General features: G+C 46.7%; 1 protein-coding gene across 1 annotated transcript in view; it reads right to left on the reverse strand.

The window, feature by feature from the left end:
* Window positions 1-19,548, reverse strand: part of MYO18B (myosin XVIIIB) — a 220,840-nt gene that overhangs the window by 80,819 nt on the left and 120,473 nt on the right. Inside the window, exons 25-27 of the mRNA XM_036823428.1 lie at window positions 19,122-19,232; window positions 14,442-14,546; window positions 5,154-5,306 (exon numbers count right to left, since the gene is read on the reverse strand). Coding sequence (XP_036679323.1) covers window positions 5,154-5,306; window positions 14,442-14,546; window positions 19,122-19,232 — 369 coding nt within the window. The remainder of the gene's footprint in view (window positions 1-5,153; window positions 5,307-14,441; window positions 14,547-19,121; window positions 19,233-19,548) is intronic.

Below are 19,548 nucleotides of genomic sequence, written 5' to 3' on the forward strand. Positions count from 1 at the left end.
TTCTCCATTTAACAAAACAAAACAATAAAAGCAAATAACATAGTTCCTTTCGGGAGGAGGCAAAGGTCAAGGCATGAATCAAATTTAAACAAAAAGCCGCCACTGCCCGGGAGCAGACATCACCTTCCACGTTCTCCTCGGAGCCAGGTGCCGGCATCTGCTGCTCACAGATGTTATTTATGCACAGCGATTATCTCAATGATATATCTTGGTTGTTGGAACTGCTTCTGTCTCCAGATTAGTTTGTTTCCAGTGGCAGCATTCCACGGGAATTAATTAGTAATTGCTCCTGAAGAACAGGTGTCATTAGACCCACCCCACACATGGCCTTGTCTACCTGTCCAAGAGGTCTTGTGCAATCCTGGGCCCAGGATCCGAAGTCTTCCACCAGCTGACGCCGCGGGGTGGGACGCAGGGGCCAGTGGGCAGCTCTACATTTAAAACTCATTGTCTTGTAGTTTTCAATTTAGAGAATTCCTTTGAATCCAGGGTCTAGGGTTCTTTATACTAGCCCAATAGCTGGGAATATCAGGCTCTTTTTTTTTTAGGTAAGAAAAAGGAGCCTCTGAAAGACAGGGTGACTTGCTCAGAATCGTACAACTAATTAAGTAGCAGAGGCAGGATCTGAACTCACAAGGTGTGTGTCTTTCCTCCGAGAGTCTTCCATGTTTTACCCCAGAGTCTTTAGCCTCAGGTGTTGGCTGAGACAGAGCCAAGTCTCCCAATGGAGGGAAACTGGGCAGAAAGAGCCAAATAATTTTCTCGGGACTCTAGATGGTAGGGCAACGGGCAGAGGGGAATGCCTGCCCACCTGGGAAGAAGGCAGGGGCTCTGGGAGATGCTCTGCCTAGGGGAACCGTCCCATGCCTCTGGTTGAGCCCGGCATGCCACACATCACTGCTTCAGTTGGGCCTAGAATCCTGCCGTTGTTTTTTTTTTTTTTTTTTTTTTAAAGGATACATGCACTTTTTTTTTTTTAAATTTTTATTTATTTATTTATGGCTGTGTTGGGTCTTCGTTTCTGTGGGAGGGCTTTCTCCAGTTGTGGCAAGCGGGGGCCACTCTTCATCGCGGTGCGCGGGCCTCTCACTATCGCAGGCTCTCCTGTTGCGGAGCACAGGCTGCAGACGCGCAGGCTCAGCAATTGTGGCTCACGGGCCCAGCCGCTCCGCGGCATGTGGGATCTTCCCAGACCAGGGCTCGAACCCGTGTCCCCTGCATTGGCAGGCAGATTCTCAACCACTGCGCCACCAGGGAAGCCCCCTGCCGTTGTTTTTACAAGCACTTCTGACCGTGCCCTTCCCCGCTCTGTAGCTCTCTACAGCTCCCTATCACCTTTGGGATAAAACCCAAACTCCTTAGTTGGGCTCACTAATCCGTTCACGAGCTGACTCCAGCCTCGATGACCGACGTTACCCTCTCTGCTCTTCCCCGGGGAACGCTGCACACCAGCAACACTAGGCCAAGCGGAACACGCTCCCTGTCTCCTCCCGCCCCCGCCCCTGGTGCTCCCTCCTACAACGCCCATGTGCATCTTACCCAGCCAGCCATTCGTTCCCACCTTTAAGGAGACAGCTGAAGCCACCAGCTCCTCTCCCACAGCTAAATCAAGGGCATCCTCTTCAGCTAAACCCCAACATTCCGCCAGGAAAATTCAACACCCTGCTGGCCACAGTCTGCTCCTAGGTCGGCCTCTCGCCTAGACTGGGAGCCCCTCTCGGGAAAGGCTCTTCCTTATCCCCGCAGCCTGGCCTTGAATTCGTCCAGAGTGGACACCTTATCGGGATCTGCTGAACACACACAGTTCACTAACAGGTGCTTTCAAACGCATTCCCTCATCTTTGCCCTCAGAGAGAAAACCTTTCTCTAGGTTACCCGGCACCATGGTTAGCGAGCTGTAGAGGCTGCAGAGGGTGTTCAGGCTTCTCAAGCCTTCGCGGGCTAGACCTCATTGGCCCCCACCCCCACCAGCACCTGGGACACGAGGCGATGACAATGCTCTGCCTCAGGAGAAGGGCTCACGGAGGTCCTGTCACAGGCGAAGGTCACAACATTAGCAAGTGCGGGATCCAGTTCTCCTGACTCAATATTTAATGAATTGTAAAACTGGTTGAACTAGGCTCTGTCACACTAATATAACCTCACCATCAGTTTTCTCATCTGCAAAATGGGCCTATGCCATGGAACTTGAAAGGGAGTTTTGAGGGGTAAACAAGGCCCATGATTCCCAAATGGTGGTCCTAAGACCAGCATTGGAATCCCCTCATGTGACTGTTGAAAATGTAGATCCTGGGGCTTCCCTGGTGGTGCAGTGGTTAAGAATTCGCCTGCCAATGCAGGGAACACAGGTTTGAGGCCTGGTCCGGGAAGATCCCACATGCTGTGGAGCAACTAAGCCCGTGTGCTACAGCTACTGAGCCTCTGCTCTAGAGCCTGCAAGCCACAGCTACGGAGCCCACGTGCCACAACTGCTGAAACCCACGCTCCGCAACAAGAGAAGCCACTGCAACGAGAAGCCTGTGCACCGCAACAAAGAGTAGCCCCCGCTCGCCACAACTAGAGAAAGCCCGCGCACAGCCATGAAGACCCAACGCAGCCAAAAATGAAATAATTAATTTAAAAAAAAATGTAGATCCTGGGTCTCAATGGGAAGAAAAAAGGAGGAGGGGGGCCTGTAAATCTGTGATTTTTAAACGGTACTTAAGTTATCGGATGTGCAGCCAAGTTTGGGGACCCCGAAATTCCAAGGAAAAGCCTGATACATAGTAGGTGGTTGAAAAATGTTAACATCATGGGTACAGAACTGTCGGCGCTGGCGGCATTAAGACATATGCTGCTGTGTGCCATTGGGTAAATTACTCAACCTCTCAGAGCCTGTTTCCTTATTAGTAAAATGGGTCAAAAATAGAAATAGCCACCTCCTAGGGTTCTGGTGAGGATGATCTAAGTAATGCACTTCTTGTTGCCACCCCGACCATCTACCAGTCCCATCAGCTCCAAACCAGCCCCCACTTTGCCTCCTCTCACCATCCCCACAACCATTTAACCCAGGAGACCCTTTCCTCCAGCCTAGAGGGGTACTCTAGCCTCCTAACGGCATGCACTCATCCCTCCTCAATCCCTTCCCCACACAGAGGAGTGATCCTCTGAATCCGATTATGTCACGCTCTGCTCAGAACGTCCCAACGGCTTCTCATCACCCCGGAATAAAATCCAAACCTCCCAGGCCCCGCACGTTCTGGTCTCTGCCTGCTTCTTCTCCCAGGGGAGTTTAGCTGATCACCCAAGCTAAACGAGACCCCTTGCAATTCCCTATTCCTTTTATTATTTATAATAACCCCACTTATTTCCTTTACTACCTGAATTAAGGTGTGGGATACTTCTGTTTATGTGTATCATTGTTTGCTTGTCCTCTTTTCCAGCAGACATCAGTTTCAAAGGGAGAAGACCATGCCTGTCTTACTAACCGTAATATACTTAGATCTAGCACATCGCCTGACACTCAGTAGATGCAGCATAAATAGTGAATGAAGGAATGAATGGAATAGTCCAGCACTGAAGACACAGCCGGCAGCAAAGTTAGCTCCCTCTCCCTTCCCCCCTCCCGTCTGCTCTCCCTGCCTCTGTCCCTGGAGGCTTCAGGTAAAGGACAAATACCGTACACGGGAGAGGAGAGACAGCAATGCCCAATGTCATCGCTACTTTATTTGATTAGCTCTGACTCTGGCATCCGGGACACGTGTGCTGGGAGCCAAAGCAACTGTACCCTGACCTCTGGTCCACATGATCCTATCCTTATAACAATTTCCATGACAACAGCAACAGAAAGCCAAGGCTGTGAATTCTCTTTGATAGGAGCCGGATGCAGAGATGGGGAAGAAGGACTTTCAGAAGAATGAAGCTTTGATTCAGCTCAAGGCGCCTTCACTAAATACCACTATTTTCCAAGAACACACATTTTAACCCTGCAGAGGGAGACTTCTCATGAATAATAAAAAAAGAAAAAAGAAAAGAGGAAAAAACAAAACCACTGTGGTTCCTTTCCAAGAACATTCACCTACGGAGAGAGGGGGACTTGGACGGCATCAGGAATATTTTGATGGAAGACAGGCAGAATACAGGGCCTCCTGCCAAGGGGGCCGCATGAACCCAAGATGCCTGAGTGGTGGCTGAGTGCTCAGACATCCTGACTGCCTGACGGAGGAGGCTCAGGGTCCTCCACCCACCTGGTCAGTCAGACAGACAGGAAGACGCAGGGTGAAGCAAAAGAGCCCCCAGATTCTGCACTTAGAATCATGAGCCCTGGATTTGAATCCCAACCCTGCCACCTACCTGCTGTGTTACCTTGGGTGCATTGCTTCCCACCTGTGGACAGAACTTTCCCAGCTGTTAAATGCGCACAATATCATTTGCCCTCCCCCAGGGGTACCACGAGGACTGAGGGAGGGGACACATTCAAGCACAAGTGATTCTAATGTTCTGACATGGCCATGAAGAGAAATGAGTGACCAACTGTCCTGGTGCCCCCGGGGCTGAGGGCTTGCCCGGGACACGGGACTTTTAGCACTAAACCAGGACAGTCTGAGCCCATCATGTCTCCTGAGGTGCTCAGCTCCCTCCTGGCCTCACCTCTCGTCCGCCTCCCGTTCTTCTCTGAGGCAGCCAGGGAAGGTGGGGCCTGAAGACCTGGGTTTGAATCCCGACTCTGCCACCCTCTAGCTGCGGGACCCTGCGTGAGTCACCGCTCTTGTGAATGGAGGTGCTCACCCTCACGTAGGGTCTGCATCATCAGCACTGTCTGTTTCACATCCAGCCCCGCTGGTCACCACGCACGCACGCGTGCAACACAGGCACACGTGCGTGCTGCACTCAGCCATCCTGCCCCAGGGCCCTGATCTGCCCACGGACTCAAACTCACTCTGCCTCAGCCCTAAAGAAGGGAACAGGACTCCTAAGTCATTTATAAACCCCCTTCCTCATCTACCATATCCATGTGACCCATCCAGCCCCGCAGTGCCCTCCACCTCCACGCAGGTCTGTGAAAGTCAGACATCAGGGCTGTGGCCACGCCCGTCTGGGTGGGAGAACCATTCTCCCCCCACTGGCCGCAGCATCCTCCCCGTGGGGTTCTGGGAGGACCCCGTGACACCCACCTGGCTTTGCACTTTCTCCAGCTCCTCCTTGCTGACCGACGTCTTGCTGTCCTCCATGGTCCCCAGCAGGAGCTGCACGTCTGACAATAGTGCGTGAGTCCTTCTGAGGTCCCTCCGAAGACGCTTCTCCACATCAAAGTCCCGATGGCCGATCTGGAAGCCAAGGGAAGGCTTGTGAGCTAAGATGGCAAAGTAGCGGCCAGGGTCCAAGTTCTCTGGAACCTGGAACATCGTGCCTCCACCACTCACACTGTGTGACCTTGGACAAGACCTTTCTCCTCCCCAAGCCTAAGCCTCCTCATCAGCAAAACAAGAATGGCAGCATTATCTTCAATAAAGGAGGCAAGAATATACAGTGGAGGAGACAGCCTCTTCAATAAGTGGTGCTGGGAAAACTGGACAGGTACATGTAAAAGTATGAAATTAGAACACTCCCTAACACCATACACAAAAATAAACTCAAAATGGATTAAAGACCTAAATGTAAGGCCAGACACTATCAAACTCTTAGAGGAAAACATAGGCAGAACACTCTATGACATAAATCACAGCAAGATCCTTTTTGACCCACCTCCTAGAGTAATGGAAATAAAAAGAAAAATAAACAAATGGGACCTAATGAAACTTAAAAGCTTTTGCACAGCAAAGGAAACCATAAACAAGACCAAAAGACAACCCTCAGAATGGGAGAAAATATTTGCAAATGAAGCAACTGACAAAGGATTAATCTCCAAAATTTATAAGCAGCTCATGCAGCTCAATATCAATAAAACAAACAACCCAATCCAAAAATGGGCAGAAGACCTAAACAGACATTTCTCCAAAGAAGATATACAGATTGCCAACAAACACATGAAAGAATGCTCAACATCATTAATCATTAGAGAAATGCAAATCAAAACTACAATGAGATATCATCTCACACCGGTCAGAATGGCCATCATCAAAAAATCTACAAACAATAAATGCTGGAGACGGTGTGGAGAAAAGGGAACCCTCTTGCACTGTTGGTGGGAATGTAAATTGATACAGCCACTATGGAGAACAGTATGGAGGTTCCTTAAAAAACTAAAAATAGAACTACCATACGACCCAGCAATCCCACTACTGGGCATATACCCTGAGAAAACCATAATTCAAAAAGAGTCATGTACCACAATGTTCACTGCAGCACTATTTACAATAGCCAGGACATGGAAGCAACCTAAGTGTCCATCAACAGATGAATAGATAAAGAAGATGTGGCACATCTATACAATGGAATATTACTCAGCCATAAAAAGAAATGAAATTGAGTTATTTGTACTGAGGTGGATGGACCTAGAGTCTGTCATACAGAGTGAAGTAAATCAGAAAGAGAAAAACAAATACCGTATGCTAACACATACATATGGAATCTAAGAAAAAAAAAAAAGGTCATGAAGAACCTAGGGGCAAGACAGGAATAAAGACACAGACCTACTAGAGAATGGACTTGAGGATATGGGGAGGGGGAAGGGTAAGCTGGGACAAAGTGAGAGAGTGGCATGGACATATATACACTACCAAACGTAAAATAGATAGCCAGTGAGAAGCAGCCGCATAGCACAGGGAGATCAGCTCGGTGCTTTGTGACCACCTAGAGGGGTGGGATAGGGAGGGTGGGAGGGAGGGAGACGCAAGAGGGAAGAGATATGGGGACATATGTATATGTATAACTGATTCACTTTGTTATAAAGCAGATACTAACACACCATTGTAAAGCAATTATACTCCAATAAAGATGTAAAAAAAAAAAAAAAAAAGAATGGCAGCAACCACACAGGGCTGCTGTGGAAATTAAACAGGTGTTTAGCCCACAGCATGACTCATAGTAAAGGCACAACAAATCTGAGCTGCTGTCATGACTGTTATCACAGCCTGTAAGGATCCAAAGTTATTCTGTCGCATAATGTATACCATAGCCATCACCTTGCAAGAGCTTACATGTCAGGCGAGGCCCTCTGCTGACAGAAGTCAGGACAGCAGTTACCCTGGAGGGGCAGTGACTGGGTAATACAGGAGGCAGGGTTGTTTGTGGTGTTAATCTGGGTGCCGGCTTTAAGAGCTGATGCAAATTCAATGAGCAGTACAGGTGGGATAAGGTGTGCTTCCCTGCATGTATGTTACACATCAGTAAATGGTATTAGAAATACCTGTGCTGCTTTTGAAGGTCTAAATCAAGCTCTTCTGTCCCTTGAGCGGGTCTCTTTTGCTCGTATAAAGACAGGCTATTTTCTGCAGAGGGACCTTGCCCAGAGGTGAGCACATTCCCTCCCCCAGGATCCTGTCCTCCAAGACAGTAGTCACGTGGCTCCTGAAGAAGCCGCAGCCTGGACTTGGCACGGGGAGGGCGAATTAGATTCGTTAACAACTCCCAGTGGCCAACAGTACAGGCCGAGACAAACCAAGGGAGGTGCAGAATCAGGTAGGGGCCCCGTGAAACCCTGACAGCCCATGGTCTCCCCTAGAAACAGAACACCTACTTCAAAAGCATTGGGGTTAATGTCTCTGAAAGAAACTAACAGCCCCTTTCTCTGCAGGAGACCAGAGGAAGGAACATGGCATCACTGGTCAGATGGGGAGTTTTCAAGAAAATGGGGTGCAGGTGTGTCATCCATGGAACCCAGTTTCTACACCCCTGGACATCTGTGCCTCCACACCAAGTGCAACCAATTCCTGGATGCTCAGAATGCCCCGGAATATTCTAGAAAGAACTTGGGATTTAGAATGAGGTGGCCCAGGCTTGAAACCCTGGCTCGCCACTTGCTGGCAGTGGGACTGAGGCTGAGTCATGCCACCTCTCAGAGCCTGAGTTTCCTCATCTATAAAGGAAGAGGTAAAAAAAAAAAAAAAAATCCCTATCCTCCATGTTGAGATAAGGATCAGATGTGATAATGGATCGAAAAGCACTTTGTACGCTGTCAAATGCTTCACAAATATAAAAGATTATGAGTACTGTCTGATGACCTGGAATGTATTCCTCTAGACTTTGTGTTATTTTTCTACTGCCAGTTCTGAATTCTTTGAAAAATGAGTTGGTTCTTAGAATATAGCCTCTTAGTTCTCAGATTTATTGCTTTGTTAAGTTTAAAATGCTGAGGTGTGTGTATTTATATTTATATATATATATATCTCCTCCTGAGCTGAGGAGCTGAGGACTGGGCATGGTGCCAGGCCCTTTGTCACATATTACTGCATTTCACTCCTGTGATAGTCTCTTTAAAATGACATTATTATTATTGCCTTTATTAAAATAGTAATAGCTTACACTTCGGGCTTGCTAAGCGTCAGACACTGTTCTAAAGGCTTTATGGGTATGAACACGTGGAGTCCGCATGGTGAATCTATGGGGTGTGAAGTATTATGATTCCCATTTTATGGATGATGAAACTGAGGCTTACAAAAGTGAAGCAGTTTGCCCAAGATCACACAGCTAATCATAAGTGGCAGAGTTAGGATACGAACCCAACTTTTCTGACTGCAAAGAGGTAATTTTAGTAAAATATACAAGAAAAGAGGTTATGTTTTGCTCTTTAAATAAAAAAAAAAAAAAAGGGTGTTATGAAGGCACAGAGGAGCATCCCAGCCAAGGCTGGGATGGGACTAGACACAGTCTCAAGTAAGCAGGAGCTAGTTAGGTGAGGTGCAGGAAGGGGCACAGCTGAGAAACCATCTTGAATATGCGGTTCTGGGTGATTAGCATGAGGGTATAAAACACAGGGATGGGGAAGGTCACAGAATGAGAGAAGTTCCCTGGGGCCAGCTCACGTCTTGTGAGCTGTGTGGAGCTCTTCAGTATGTACTGTCATAGGGAAATGGAGGCACAACCGATAAAACAGAGAGTGTAAGTGATCAGCCCAAGGCCACACTGCTCCTAAGTGGCTACCCAGGGACTGGAACCCAGGCAGCTCAGTATTAGAATTCAAGTCTCTAACCACTGCACCAGAGTGCCTGGTGAAATCTGAGCCGGGACTTATTAACTCGAGAGCCCAGATTCTTTGCCATGATTACACTCAAGCAGCATGCTTTTGCACCTTCCTCATTTTTGTATCTGCTCTTGCTCTGCACACATCCTAAAGTGCCTTTAATTCTCCTGTGGGGCAGGTCAGCATCAGGGACATTCAGGATGACCCCATTCTTGCTGCCAGAAAGGCTCTGAAAATGCTGGCACCATCTCCTTTCCAGAGGGATCACTGCGAACAAATTCACAACAAAACCTCAGACCAAGTCATCCTCCCCTTCATAATAAACTGCTACGCAAAAGGAGGAGAAAAAAAACCACCCCAAAACTCATTAGGTTAATGGGAAATAAATGTCATTCTGCAAGTTTACATTTTGCAGCACAAAGATTCAAATTTAGATAAAGCTGGTGAATAATTAACCAATAAAACTAAATGATGTTTAGTGTTGTTGTGGGAAACTCTGTTCCAACCTGGATTGTTTCACCATTTATCATTAAGGGTAAATTGTTTGGGGCAGTTGTTCAACGTCTGTCATCAAAGAACTCTCTAAGCACTTTTAACAAATGATCTAAAAATGTTATTAGGGGTAATCAAACCACTTTACAGATGGGGAAATTGAGGCTTAGAGAGAACGTATGTAGCTGAAGGTTGCGCAGCAAATTAATGGCAGATCTGGACTGCCTGATAACATTAGGAAAGAAGATGGCCCAGAAAAGGATAATTCTAGTTAACTAAACCTTAATCACTTTTTAAGCAGCATGGTGTTAGATTTAATTAAAAAATACAGGTTTTCAAATAATATATTGATAGACCTCACTTCGAATTCACGTAGGCCACTAACAACCTATATGATATTGGGCAATGTGCTTTACCTTTTGAGCCTCACTTGTTTCATTTATATGAAGGAACTGATAGTATCTAATAGAACAAAAGAGATCATAGAAGACATTATCAATCTACCCCAAAGGAGGAAAGGAATAAAGGAAGAAGCAAAGAAAGGGGGCAATACCAACAAAATTAAACACAAAAGAATAGAAATAATTTCAAATGTATCAGTCATTATATAAATGTAAATGAATTCTCCAATGAAAAGTTAGAGACTAAAATATTGCATTAAAAAGTATCCATCTGGGGCTTCCCTGGTGGCGCAGTGGTTGAGAATCTGCCTGCCAATGCAGGGGACACGGGTTCGAGCCCTGGTCTGGGAAGATCCCACATGCCACGGAGCAACTGGGCCCGTGAGCCACAATTACTGAGCCTGCGCGTCTGGAGTCTGTGCTCCGCGACAAGAGAGGCCGCGATGGTGAGAGGCCTGCGCACCGCGATGAAGAGTGGTCCCCACTTGCCGCAACTAGAGAAAGCCCTCGCACAGAAACGAAGACTCAACACAGTCATAAATAAATAAATTCTTAAAAAAAAAAAAAAAAAAAGTATCCATCTGTTTAAGGGACACACACACAGAGAAAGGTTAAAAACAAAGAGATAAAAAAGGTCTTGCGGGCAAACTAAAAGAAATCACACAAAATAAAATAAGGCAAAAATAATTCACAGAGAAAAAAAGGGACACCATACAACAATTAGAAGAACAATGTACAATGTGCCAAGGAAATAAAACAATAACAAACTTAAATGTACCTAAAAATATAACCTCAAAATATATAAAGAGAAAACTATAACACAATTATAAGCAAAGTGTATCACCATGTACCACTATAATTAATAGAACTATAGAAAAATATTCTACTTCTAAGAGCCACAGAAACAACAAGATTCCTAGAAGTAAATCTAACAGAAGAGCTCAAGACTTATATGGAAAAAAATAATAAAATAAACAATAAAATAAATATTATTTTTTATTATTATAAGGTATTAATTTACAATAAAAAATATATTTATGAAAGCCATAGATATATGAAGAAACACAGCATGCTCATGATTGCAATACTTCAATATTAAAAAAATATGTCACTTGTTCCCAACTAACTTACAAACCAATGCATTTGAAAATCCCCACCAGGCTTTGTTATGGAATCTCAAAAAGAAGATTAAAGGATCGCAAATAGCTAAGACAATTTTAGAGATGAGAAAGATAAGCTGTTTACAAGTTATCAAACCCAGCCATTAAGACCACATGGTGCAGGAACTGAAGAATAAACCAATTAAACAGAATGGGTAGCCCCAAAACACAGCCATACATGTATGGAAATTGTAGAAAAAATTACTCACGAAATAAAACAAAGGTGGTCTATATCGGGAAAATATAGATTCCTACCTCACACATACCAAAATAAAATCTAGGTGGGACTTCCCCGGTGGCACAGTGGTTGGGGGTCCACCTGCCAGTGCAGGGGACATGGGTTCGAGCCCTGGTCCGGGAAGATCCCACATGCTGTGGAGCAACTAAGCCCGTGTGGCACAGCTGCTGAGTCTGCACTCTAGAGCCCGCGAGCCACAACTACTGAGCCCACGTGCCTGGAGTCCATGCTCCGCAACAAGAGAAGCCACCACAATGAGAAGCCCGCGCACCGCAACAAAAAGTAGCCCCCGCTCGCCGCAACTAGTGAAAGCCCATGCGCAGCAACGAAGACCCAACGCAGCCAAAAATAAATAAATAAATTAATTAATTAAAAAATAAAATAAAATCTAGCTGGGTTAAAGGCCTAAAAATGCTCAAAACTTTAGAAATTTTCAGAAATATGGTGAAATATCTTTACGAACTCTGTTAAGGAAAGAAATCTTAAAAGAATCAACCATAACTGATGAATATGACTATATAAAAAACACTTTTTATTAAGTAAAAAACATTATAAACAAAGTGAAATATTATCCATAGAGTAGGAGATATTTGCAAAACATACAACCAAAAGTGGATTAGCATCTTGGATCAGGATCGTGAATAATGAATAGAAAAAAAAGGTGAAGACAAAACACTACAAACAGGCAACTCACATAAGAGAAAACCATAATAAACGTGAAAAATGCACAACTTCACTAGTCATGAGGGACAAGCCGTACAACTTAACACTCAGTAACTGGTAAAGATCTTTAAATGTCTGACAGTGCCACGTGTCGGGGGTGGGGGGAATGTGTGGTAGCAAAGAAAAAACTGCTGGTGACAATGTAAACCGCCACAATCACTCTGAGGAACAATCTGGGCAACATCTAATAATTCCAAAATGGTACATTCCTAACAGCCAGCAATTGCTCTTCTAGATTCATACCCTGGAGAATCTCTTTCCCACGTGCACAGGGAGACACGTATAAGAATATGCACTGTAGCTCTGTGTCCTAGAATGGAAACAGCTAAATATCCACCAACAGAAGAGTAGGATTAAAGAAAATGAATACTGTGTAGCAGTTTAAAAAGAACAGATTAGAGCTACATGTATTATCATGGAGGAATCTCAAAAACAGAGTACGGAAGGGCAGTAGAAGTAAAGGCAGAATCACATGTACTGTATACAGTTAAAGTTCAAATATACACACAGGGGAATTAAAGCCTCCAACCTCAGGAGAATGGTCCCCTCTGGGAGTGAAGGACGAAAAGATGGAAGGATAAAGGGATGGGAGATGAGGAACAGAAACCAAGGGGCCACCAACTGTTTTTGAAATGCTTTGCTTCCTTAAAAGCATCGGAATCTGATGCGGCAAAATGTTAATTTCTGTGAACCCTGTCCTCTTGACGCACAAGCATCAATTACACTGTCTGTTCTACTTTCCCATGTGTTTGGCAAATGTCTTACTAAGACATTTAAAAGTATCCAATGCGATGTTATTCAAAGGCTCCAGCTTGGTGACTAACACAAAATTAGCTTCTCGTTCACTTAAAGTTACCTTCTCCTTGCATGTAAAACTTCAAATTTTAGCAATATTTATAAAAACCTTTCTTTACTGGATTAATTCCTTTGTTTTCTTAAACAGACCATGCTGGATAGAAGGCAACCTTCTCCCAACGATTTCCGACTATCATTCCAGAATCAAATCCTGGGGTGCTCTCTCTCGCGCGGATGCCGAAGGGAGAGGAGCCTCAGTGGCTCTGCACTCAGTGGCCCCAGTTTGCTCGGCTGAAAACCCAGAAAACCCAAAGAAGGAAGATCATGTAGTCCTCCCACTGGTGTCCTCAGCTTCCGACTCTCGCTCTCACGGCTGTAGGGGTCCCGCTCTAGAACTCACTCATTTACTCAATTAAAAAAAACAAAACAAAACATAGTGAGCACCTATTTGTCCGAAGCCTGGCTGCCCTGGATGACCGTTTGGAGGGGGCCCACATTCCTCTGTGAACAAGACGAACGACTGTGGGGAGGTTACTGACAGCAAGGTCGTTACTAATTAAAAGACAATGAACACAAGTTAAGCAGATACATTAAAAAACACTCCTATGATATTTAAAAAGAAATCATGGAAGCCACCAGCATTCCTCTCCAATGTCGGGGTTTCATGGAGGAGCGATTCCCCCCAACTCTGATACCGGGAGCTGGCTCTGGGCGCTGCTGGCTGCTTCCTTCACAGCAGTGGTTCTCTGTAAAGAGGGAGGTTGACTGCGTCCTGGAGGAACCCGTGGTAACGTCCGTAGACACTGGTGGTCGTTACAACTGGGGGAGATGCTTCTGGCATTTAGGAGGTGGAGGCCAGGGATGGTGCTCAACAGCCTACGATGAGACAGCGCCACCTCCCCCAGCACCCCCCCACCCCCGGCCGCCAACAACAAAGAATGATGCAGCTCAAAACGTCTGCAGTGCTGCAGCTGACAACCCTGGTCTACGGCCACGACGGCAACAACCCCACAAGGCTCTGCTCTCCAGCAGCTCAGAGCAGTTCATTAGATCACGCAAAGCCAAGGAGACAGAAGTGGCCCAGCTAGGGTCTAAAGCGCCATTGGCCTGACTCTGCCTTCAGCGGAAGTCTGTTCTCACGAGGCCAGCTCTGAGCACAGCAGCCGTTCACAGTCAGCCCATCAAAGCAAAGGCTGTCTATACTCTCACCCCGACAGCGGCTGAAGGCAAGGCGACCTCGTCTGTCACTTGTGGCTGGGCCCACTCTCTTTATTCTCAAGGGTTCTTCCAAGAACCCTGCTGTGTGAAGACTCCCCCCCTGGAAGGTGCCCTCTGAAGAGGCAGTGAGTGAGGGCAGAGACAGAACTGGTGAAGAAGGCGCCTGGGAGGAGCAGGTGGAGGCCAGCTGAAAGGCCTACCCTGGGCTGGTCCTAAGACCCCTCCAGCTGCTCTCCCCACGAATCAGCTCTCTAACAGGGCCCCCGGAGGCAGGGGATGCGCTTCCCCAATGTCTGCTGGTGTCTCCCTCTTACCTGATCACAGAGGGTTCCGATCAAGCCTTCTAAGTCCTGCTTCTCATGGAGGACCATCTGCTTCTCCTCATATTCTTGCTCCAGCTGCATTTCCAGTTGGCGGAGCTGTGGGCACAAAGGGCAGATGAAGGCATAGCATACAAGAGCTCTACCCGACAAACCCCACGAGGCAGGGACCCTCTGGAGGATGGGGTGGGGGAGGTGGAGTTCATGGCCCCTCGCCCAGTTCCACAACGGCTCACCTAGCAGTTGGAGGGGGTGTCTCTGTCAGAGGACTTGGGAGCCTAAAAGCTCAGGAGCCGGACAACTATGGGGAGAGCTGGCCAATTACGGGGAGCCCCCTGCCATTCACTGTGAAGTTCCCGCCCCCAGTTCCTTTCCCATTTCCTAACACATGTCTCCTTCCTCTGCCATGACCTAGCTTGAATAGTTACAAGTCTTGGCACTCTGACTTTTTAAGACTCTGCACAACATTGTATCCAGCACAATAAAATGCATTCACCTCGCTTATTAAATACACTGTGATGTAGCAAAAAAAAAAAAGTTGCATTTGAGATTATTTGGTGTTTGGACTGCACGTTTGTCTCTCCAAAATTCCTAATCCCAATGCAGTATTATTTGCTGATAGGGCCTTTGGGGGATAGTGAGGTTTAGATGAGGTCATGAGGGTGGAGCCCCCATGCTGGGATTAGTGCCCTTATAAGAAGAGACACCAGGGAACTTGCTTCCTCTCTCTCTCCACTGCGTGAGGACACAGTGAGAAGGCAGCCGTCTATTTACAAGCCAGGAGCAGGGCCCTCACCCCACACCAAATCTGCCAGCACCTCGATCTTGGACTTTCCAGCCTCCAGAACTGTGAGAAATATACGTTTGTTGTTTAAGCTCCCCCACCCCACGCCCCCAGTCTACGATATTCTGCTATAGCAGCCCAAACTGACTAAGACCTTTGGCTACGAGCAACTCATTTAGTTTACAATTGGCTGATTTCTCAGTAATCACCCAGCAAAGGCAGGCACTCCCTGCTAAAGTGGATGCCCCACTATAACGGTGCTTTGCACATCCTCTTCTGCACCAGACTCTCTCATGTGTGTTGTCTCACCCCTTCCTCCTTTCTCCATCCTGTGCTCTCAATGACCTTCTTTTCACAGACGAGCAAACTGAGTCAGAGAGCGGTCCTGAAGCATAGACTCCTACGTCAACTGCTGCTGAGAACAGTCAGCATGCCGTCTCCTGGCCCCAGCTCTTGTGCCACACGAGACAGCCATCGGCATTCCCACCCAGGTCTCTAACGATTGATTTCCTGCCCTGGTGATAGACAGACTGAGCAGAGCAGTCACTAGATGTGCAGTCAATGTTAGTATCTGTCATAGGAGAAAAACACCTTTCTCTGACCTCCCCCTCCCCCTCTATAAATCTGTCCATGGAAAAGCCTCAGGAGGGTCTGGGTCACATCTCCAACTCATCAGGGTCCTGGCTCGGGGCACTCATGATGCTCGGAGGCACTCTTGGAATGCACTAGAAATTGTGCTCCCTTCACCTGAGGGCACATGGGCAGGGACTGGGGGCTTCCATCTCCTGACCCACGGACAGAAAAAAAGTACTGATGGATGGTCATTTCAGAAGAAAGTTCATTTCAAAATTCTCTTTTAAGAGTGAGAGACACAAGGCACTCTGCTCACACCTGCTTAAAATGAAGACTGCAAAAGCTGAAACTCGTTTTGAGAAATATATAATAAAAATTATGTATCAAGCAGGGCAAAGTTTTCTGGAGTGTGTTCTGTAGAACATTTCCACATGGTGTTCACACGTATACTGTGTGTGTGTGGGGAAGGGAGGGAAGTCCACGCTAGAATAAGTGTGGGAGAGCCACTGAGTTAACAGGGCCTTCCATGCAGTACTTATCAGAGCCTTTGGTGAGTTCATGTGCAGGGAAGTGCTAAAGGATGCAGCACTGCCCAAGGTTGACTTCTATCAAGTGCTTCCTAAATGGCCTTCCATAGTCCAAACATTTGCAAAATTAAAAAAAAAACTTTTTAAATCTAGTTATTTTGGTTAAGAGATTGGGCTTTGGAGTCAGACAGACCTAAGTTCAAGTCCGAGCTCATTTACTTCCCAGTGAGGTAACCTTGGGGAAGACCCTTCACCTTTGGGACTCTATTTTCCTCATCTGTAGAACCAGTACTATAACCCTTACAGAGTGCTTATGAGAATTAAGTAAGCTGACAGACATAAAGAACCCAGCCTGAAACATGGTGCCCACTGGGTATTCAAAGAATCTCATTCATTTCTTCCAAATATGCAATAATGGAAAATAAGCAGAAATTGGCCCCTCAATGATAATTCACAGCAGTTTACAGTTTATAAGGCACCTGCCATTCTTTCATCTTATTCTCACAACAGCGTAGGTAAGGTAGAACATTTTCTCTTATTGCTCCCATTTTGTAGATGAGAAAACTGAGTCTTAGGGAAGTTACAAGACTTACTCAAGGGCACACAGGTCTGGTTGAACCTAAAATCTATGACTCTTCTTTTCCAACTCTGGGGAGTTCTGGGGGGAACACACTTGGCCCATTGGGATGATCCATGTAAACCCCCAGAAGGGCTGAGCTCTAAAGGGGCCCCAAAAGGAGTATTTGAGGAGCAGGAAGGGCAGCAGATGCAGCAGCACCAACCACTGGGAGTGGAGAGGGGCTCAGTTCTTACTTACTCCCCTCACCACCCCCCAGAGCGATGATAGGATGCCGAGGCGACCCCATCTGCCCAGGACCTGCTCACTAGAGTCCCGTCTCCGCCGAGGTCCTGACACCACTGAGGCCTCCTCCAGCCCCGCCCAGGATGATGCTCTTGGGGGGCTCTGCAGAGCACCAAGTCCTTGAACCCTTCTTCTCTTGGATGGATTAGTCACACCCAAGAGCAAGGCAACCACCAGGTTTGTTCCCTGGTTCCTCTGGAAGGATCAGCTACCTGAAAATCCACACACACACCAGTATTGCTCATAAGTTTCCAACCATCAAGGGTTACATTACAAAGCTCTGTGCAATAGTTCCACATCTGTGATCTCCTTGAATCTTCCCTGTGACCCGGCAGGGGGCCATCATTATCCTATTTTACGGATGAGAGAAGTGAGGCTTATTAGCAAGGTTACGTGATTTCTCCAACGCCCCACAGTTGATAGCTGATGGAGCTGGGACTTGATCCAAGCCTCTGTGACTCCAAATAAAGTAGCAACGTTGGCTTTTTTTTTTTTTTTTAATTTTTTTTTTTTAAAGTACATTTTTTTAAAATTAATTAGTTTATTTATATATTTTTTTTATTTTTGACTGTGTTGGGTCTTCACTTCTGTGTGAGGGCTTTCTCTAGTTGCGGCAAGTGGGGGCCACTCTTCATCACGGTGCGCGGGCCTCTCACTATCGCGGCCTCTCCCGTTGCGGAGCACAGGCTCCAGACGCGCAGGCTCAGTAGTTGTGGCTCACGGGCCTAGTTGCTCCACGGCATGTGGGATCTTCCCAGACCAGGGCCCGAACCCGTGTCCCCTGCATTGGCAGGCGGACTCCCAACCACTGCGCCACCAGGGAAGCCCGCAACGTTGGCTTTTTGTGTGTCTTGTAAACTGGCTCTGAGTGACCAGCGGTGGATACAGAGAATGGAATGTAGTTTAGTTGGAGTTGAGGGTTTAAAATCACTTTCCCAAAATCACACAGTTGTTAAGTTGGAAGGGCAAAGATTCAAACCAAGAGTCTATGAGTTCCAGCACCCATGCTCTCAGGCCCTGCAGTTTGGAGGTCTCTGTTTACAGAACTAATAATCAGAGTCAACTTTGGGAAATGCTACTCGGCCCCTTCTTGGAGATTCACAATGTACCCAAGGCTATGAAAGGCCCACAGAAATCCTGCCTAGACAAAACCTGTTAAATGAGGCTTAACCCAAAGCTTCTCAGCAATTCCATTTTAAAGATTCATCTTACACATTCACATCAGTGAATGCATCTGTAAGGAGGTTTGTCTCAGCATTGGCCATAAAAACAGAAAATGTCCAATGACAAGAGAATTAATGAGAGCACACGCCTAAGGTGGAATACTTTTATGAGACATTAAACATGTAAATTAGATCCGCATTTACTGACATGAGAGGAGGCCCAGGACAAACTTCCCAGTGAAAACAGCAGGCTTCAAAGCAGCATGACCCCATTTAAGTAAAATGGTATCTCTACAAATATGCACTTGTGGGTACAATGAAAGAGAGAGAGGAAAGAACATTTAAAAATAGTAATAATGATGGTGCCTTGGTGGTAAGATTTCAAGGGTTTACTGCCTTCTTATACACTGTTTGAAATGTCTGCAAAGAGCTTGGATAAAATGTAAGAAGTGATGTGCAAGGCAAATAGCCAGAAGGGACTGGTCCCTTTCTTGAAACATATAAATCCTTACCCAAAGCATCAGTCACATGGCACTGTGGGCTCTTGGTAGAAATCTTGGGGTGATTATGCTAGACAGTTTCAGAGGATCGTAGTTAGGACAGGTACGTCTGCTCCAGCACCCTTGAAAGCACTGAGGAAGCTAAGGTCTCAGGTGGTTGAAGAGTCCGTCCCCAGGCCCTGGGATTCCCCTCCCTCTAAGGATGAGGCACCCAGACTGACCCTGCCGGGACCCCAGGACACAGCTGTGCTCGTGGCTCACGTACCCGCTTCTGGCAGGACTGGCGGATGTCCTCCATCTCCTCCTCCTTGTCCTCTTGGTCCTTCTGGTGCATCTGCTTCATCCGTTCAATCTCCAGCTCAAACCGCTGGCGGAGCTGGGGGCAGCAAGGACAGCGCGTGAGGGTGACCCACACCGTCCGTGTCGTTCTTAGCATTTCAGCTGCATTTCTCATTTTGGGACTGCATGGATGAGAGTCGAGTTATCCCCCCCACCCCGCCCCAGGCAGCCAGGGAGGTCAGAAATGGTAGATAAATAGCCCAAATACTGCCTCTATCCCTTCCGTGGTCATAACATAACGTCACTAATCAATCACACTCTTTGCCACCGAGATTAGATATCATTTTGGAATCCTTCTCAACACTCTCAGAATGAAACAAATTTGTCATCCCTGGAGCAGGCATCAGGGAAGT

The sequence above is a fragment of the Balaenoptera musculus genome, chromosome 14, assembly GCF_009873245.2.
Source record: "Balaenoptera musculus isolate JJ_BM4_2016_0621 chromosome 14, mBalMus1.pri.v3, whole genome shotgun sequence".
NCBI lineage: Eukaryota > Metazoa > Chordata > Mammalia > Artiodactyla > Balaenopteridae > Balaenoptera > Balaenoptera musculus.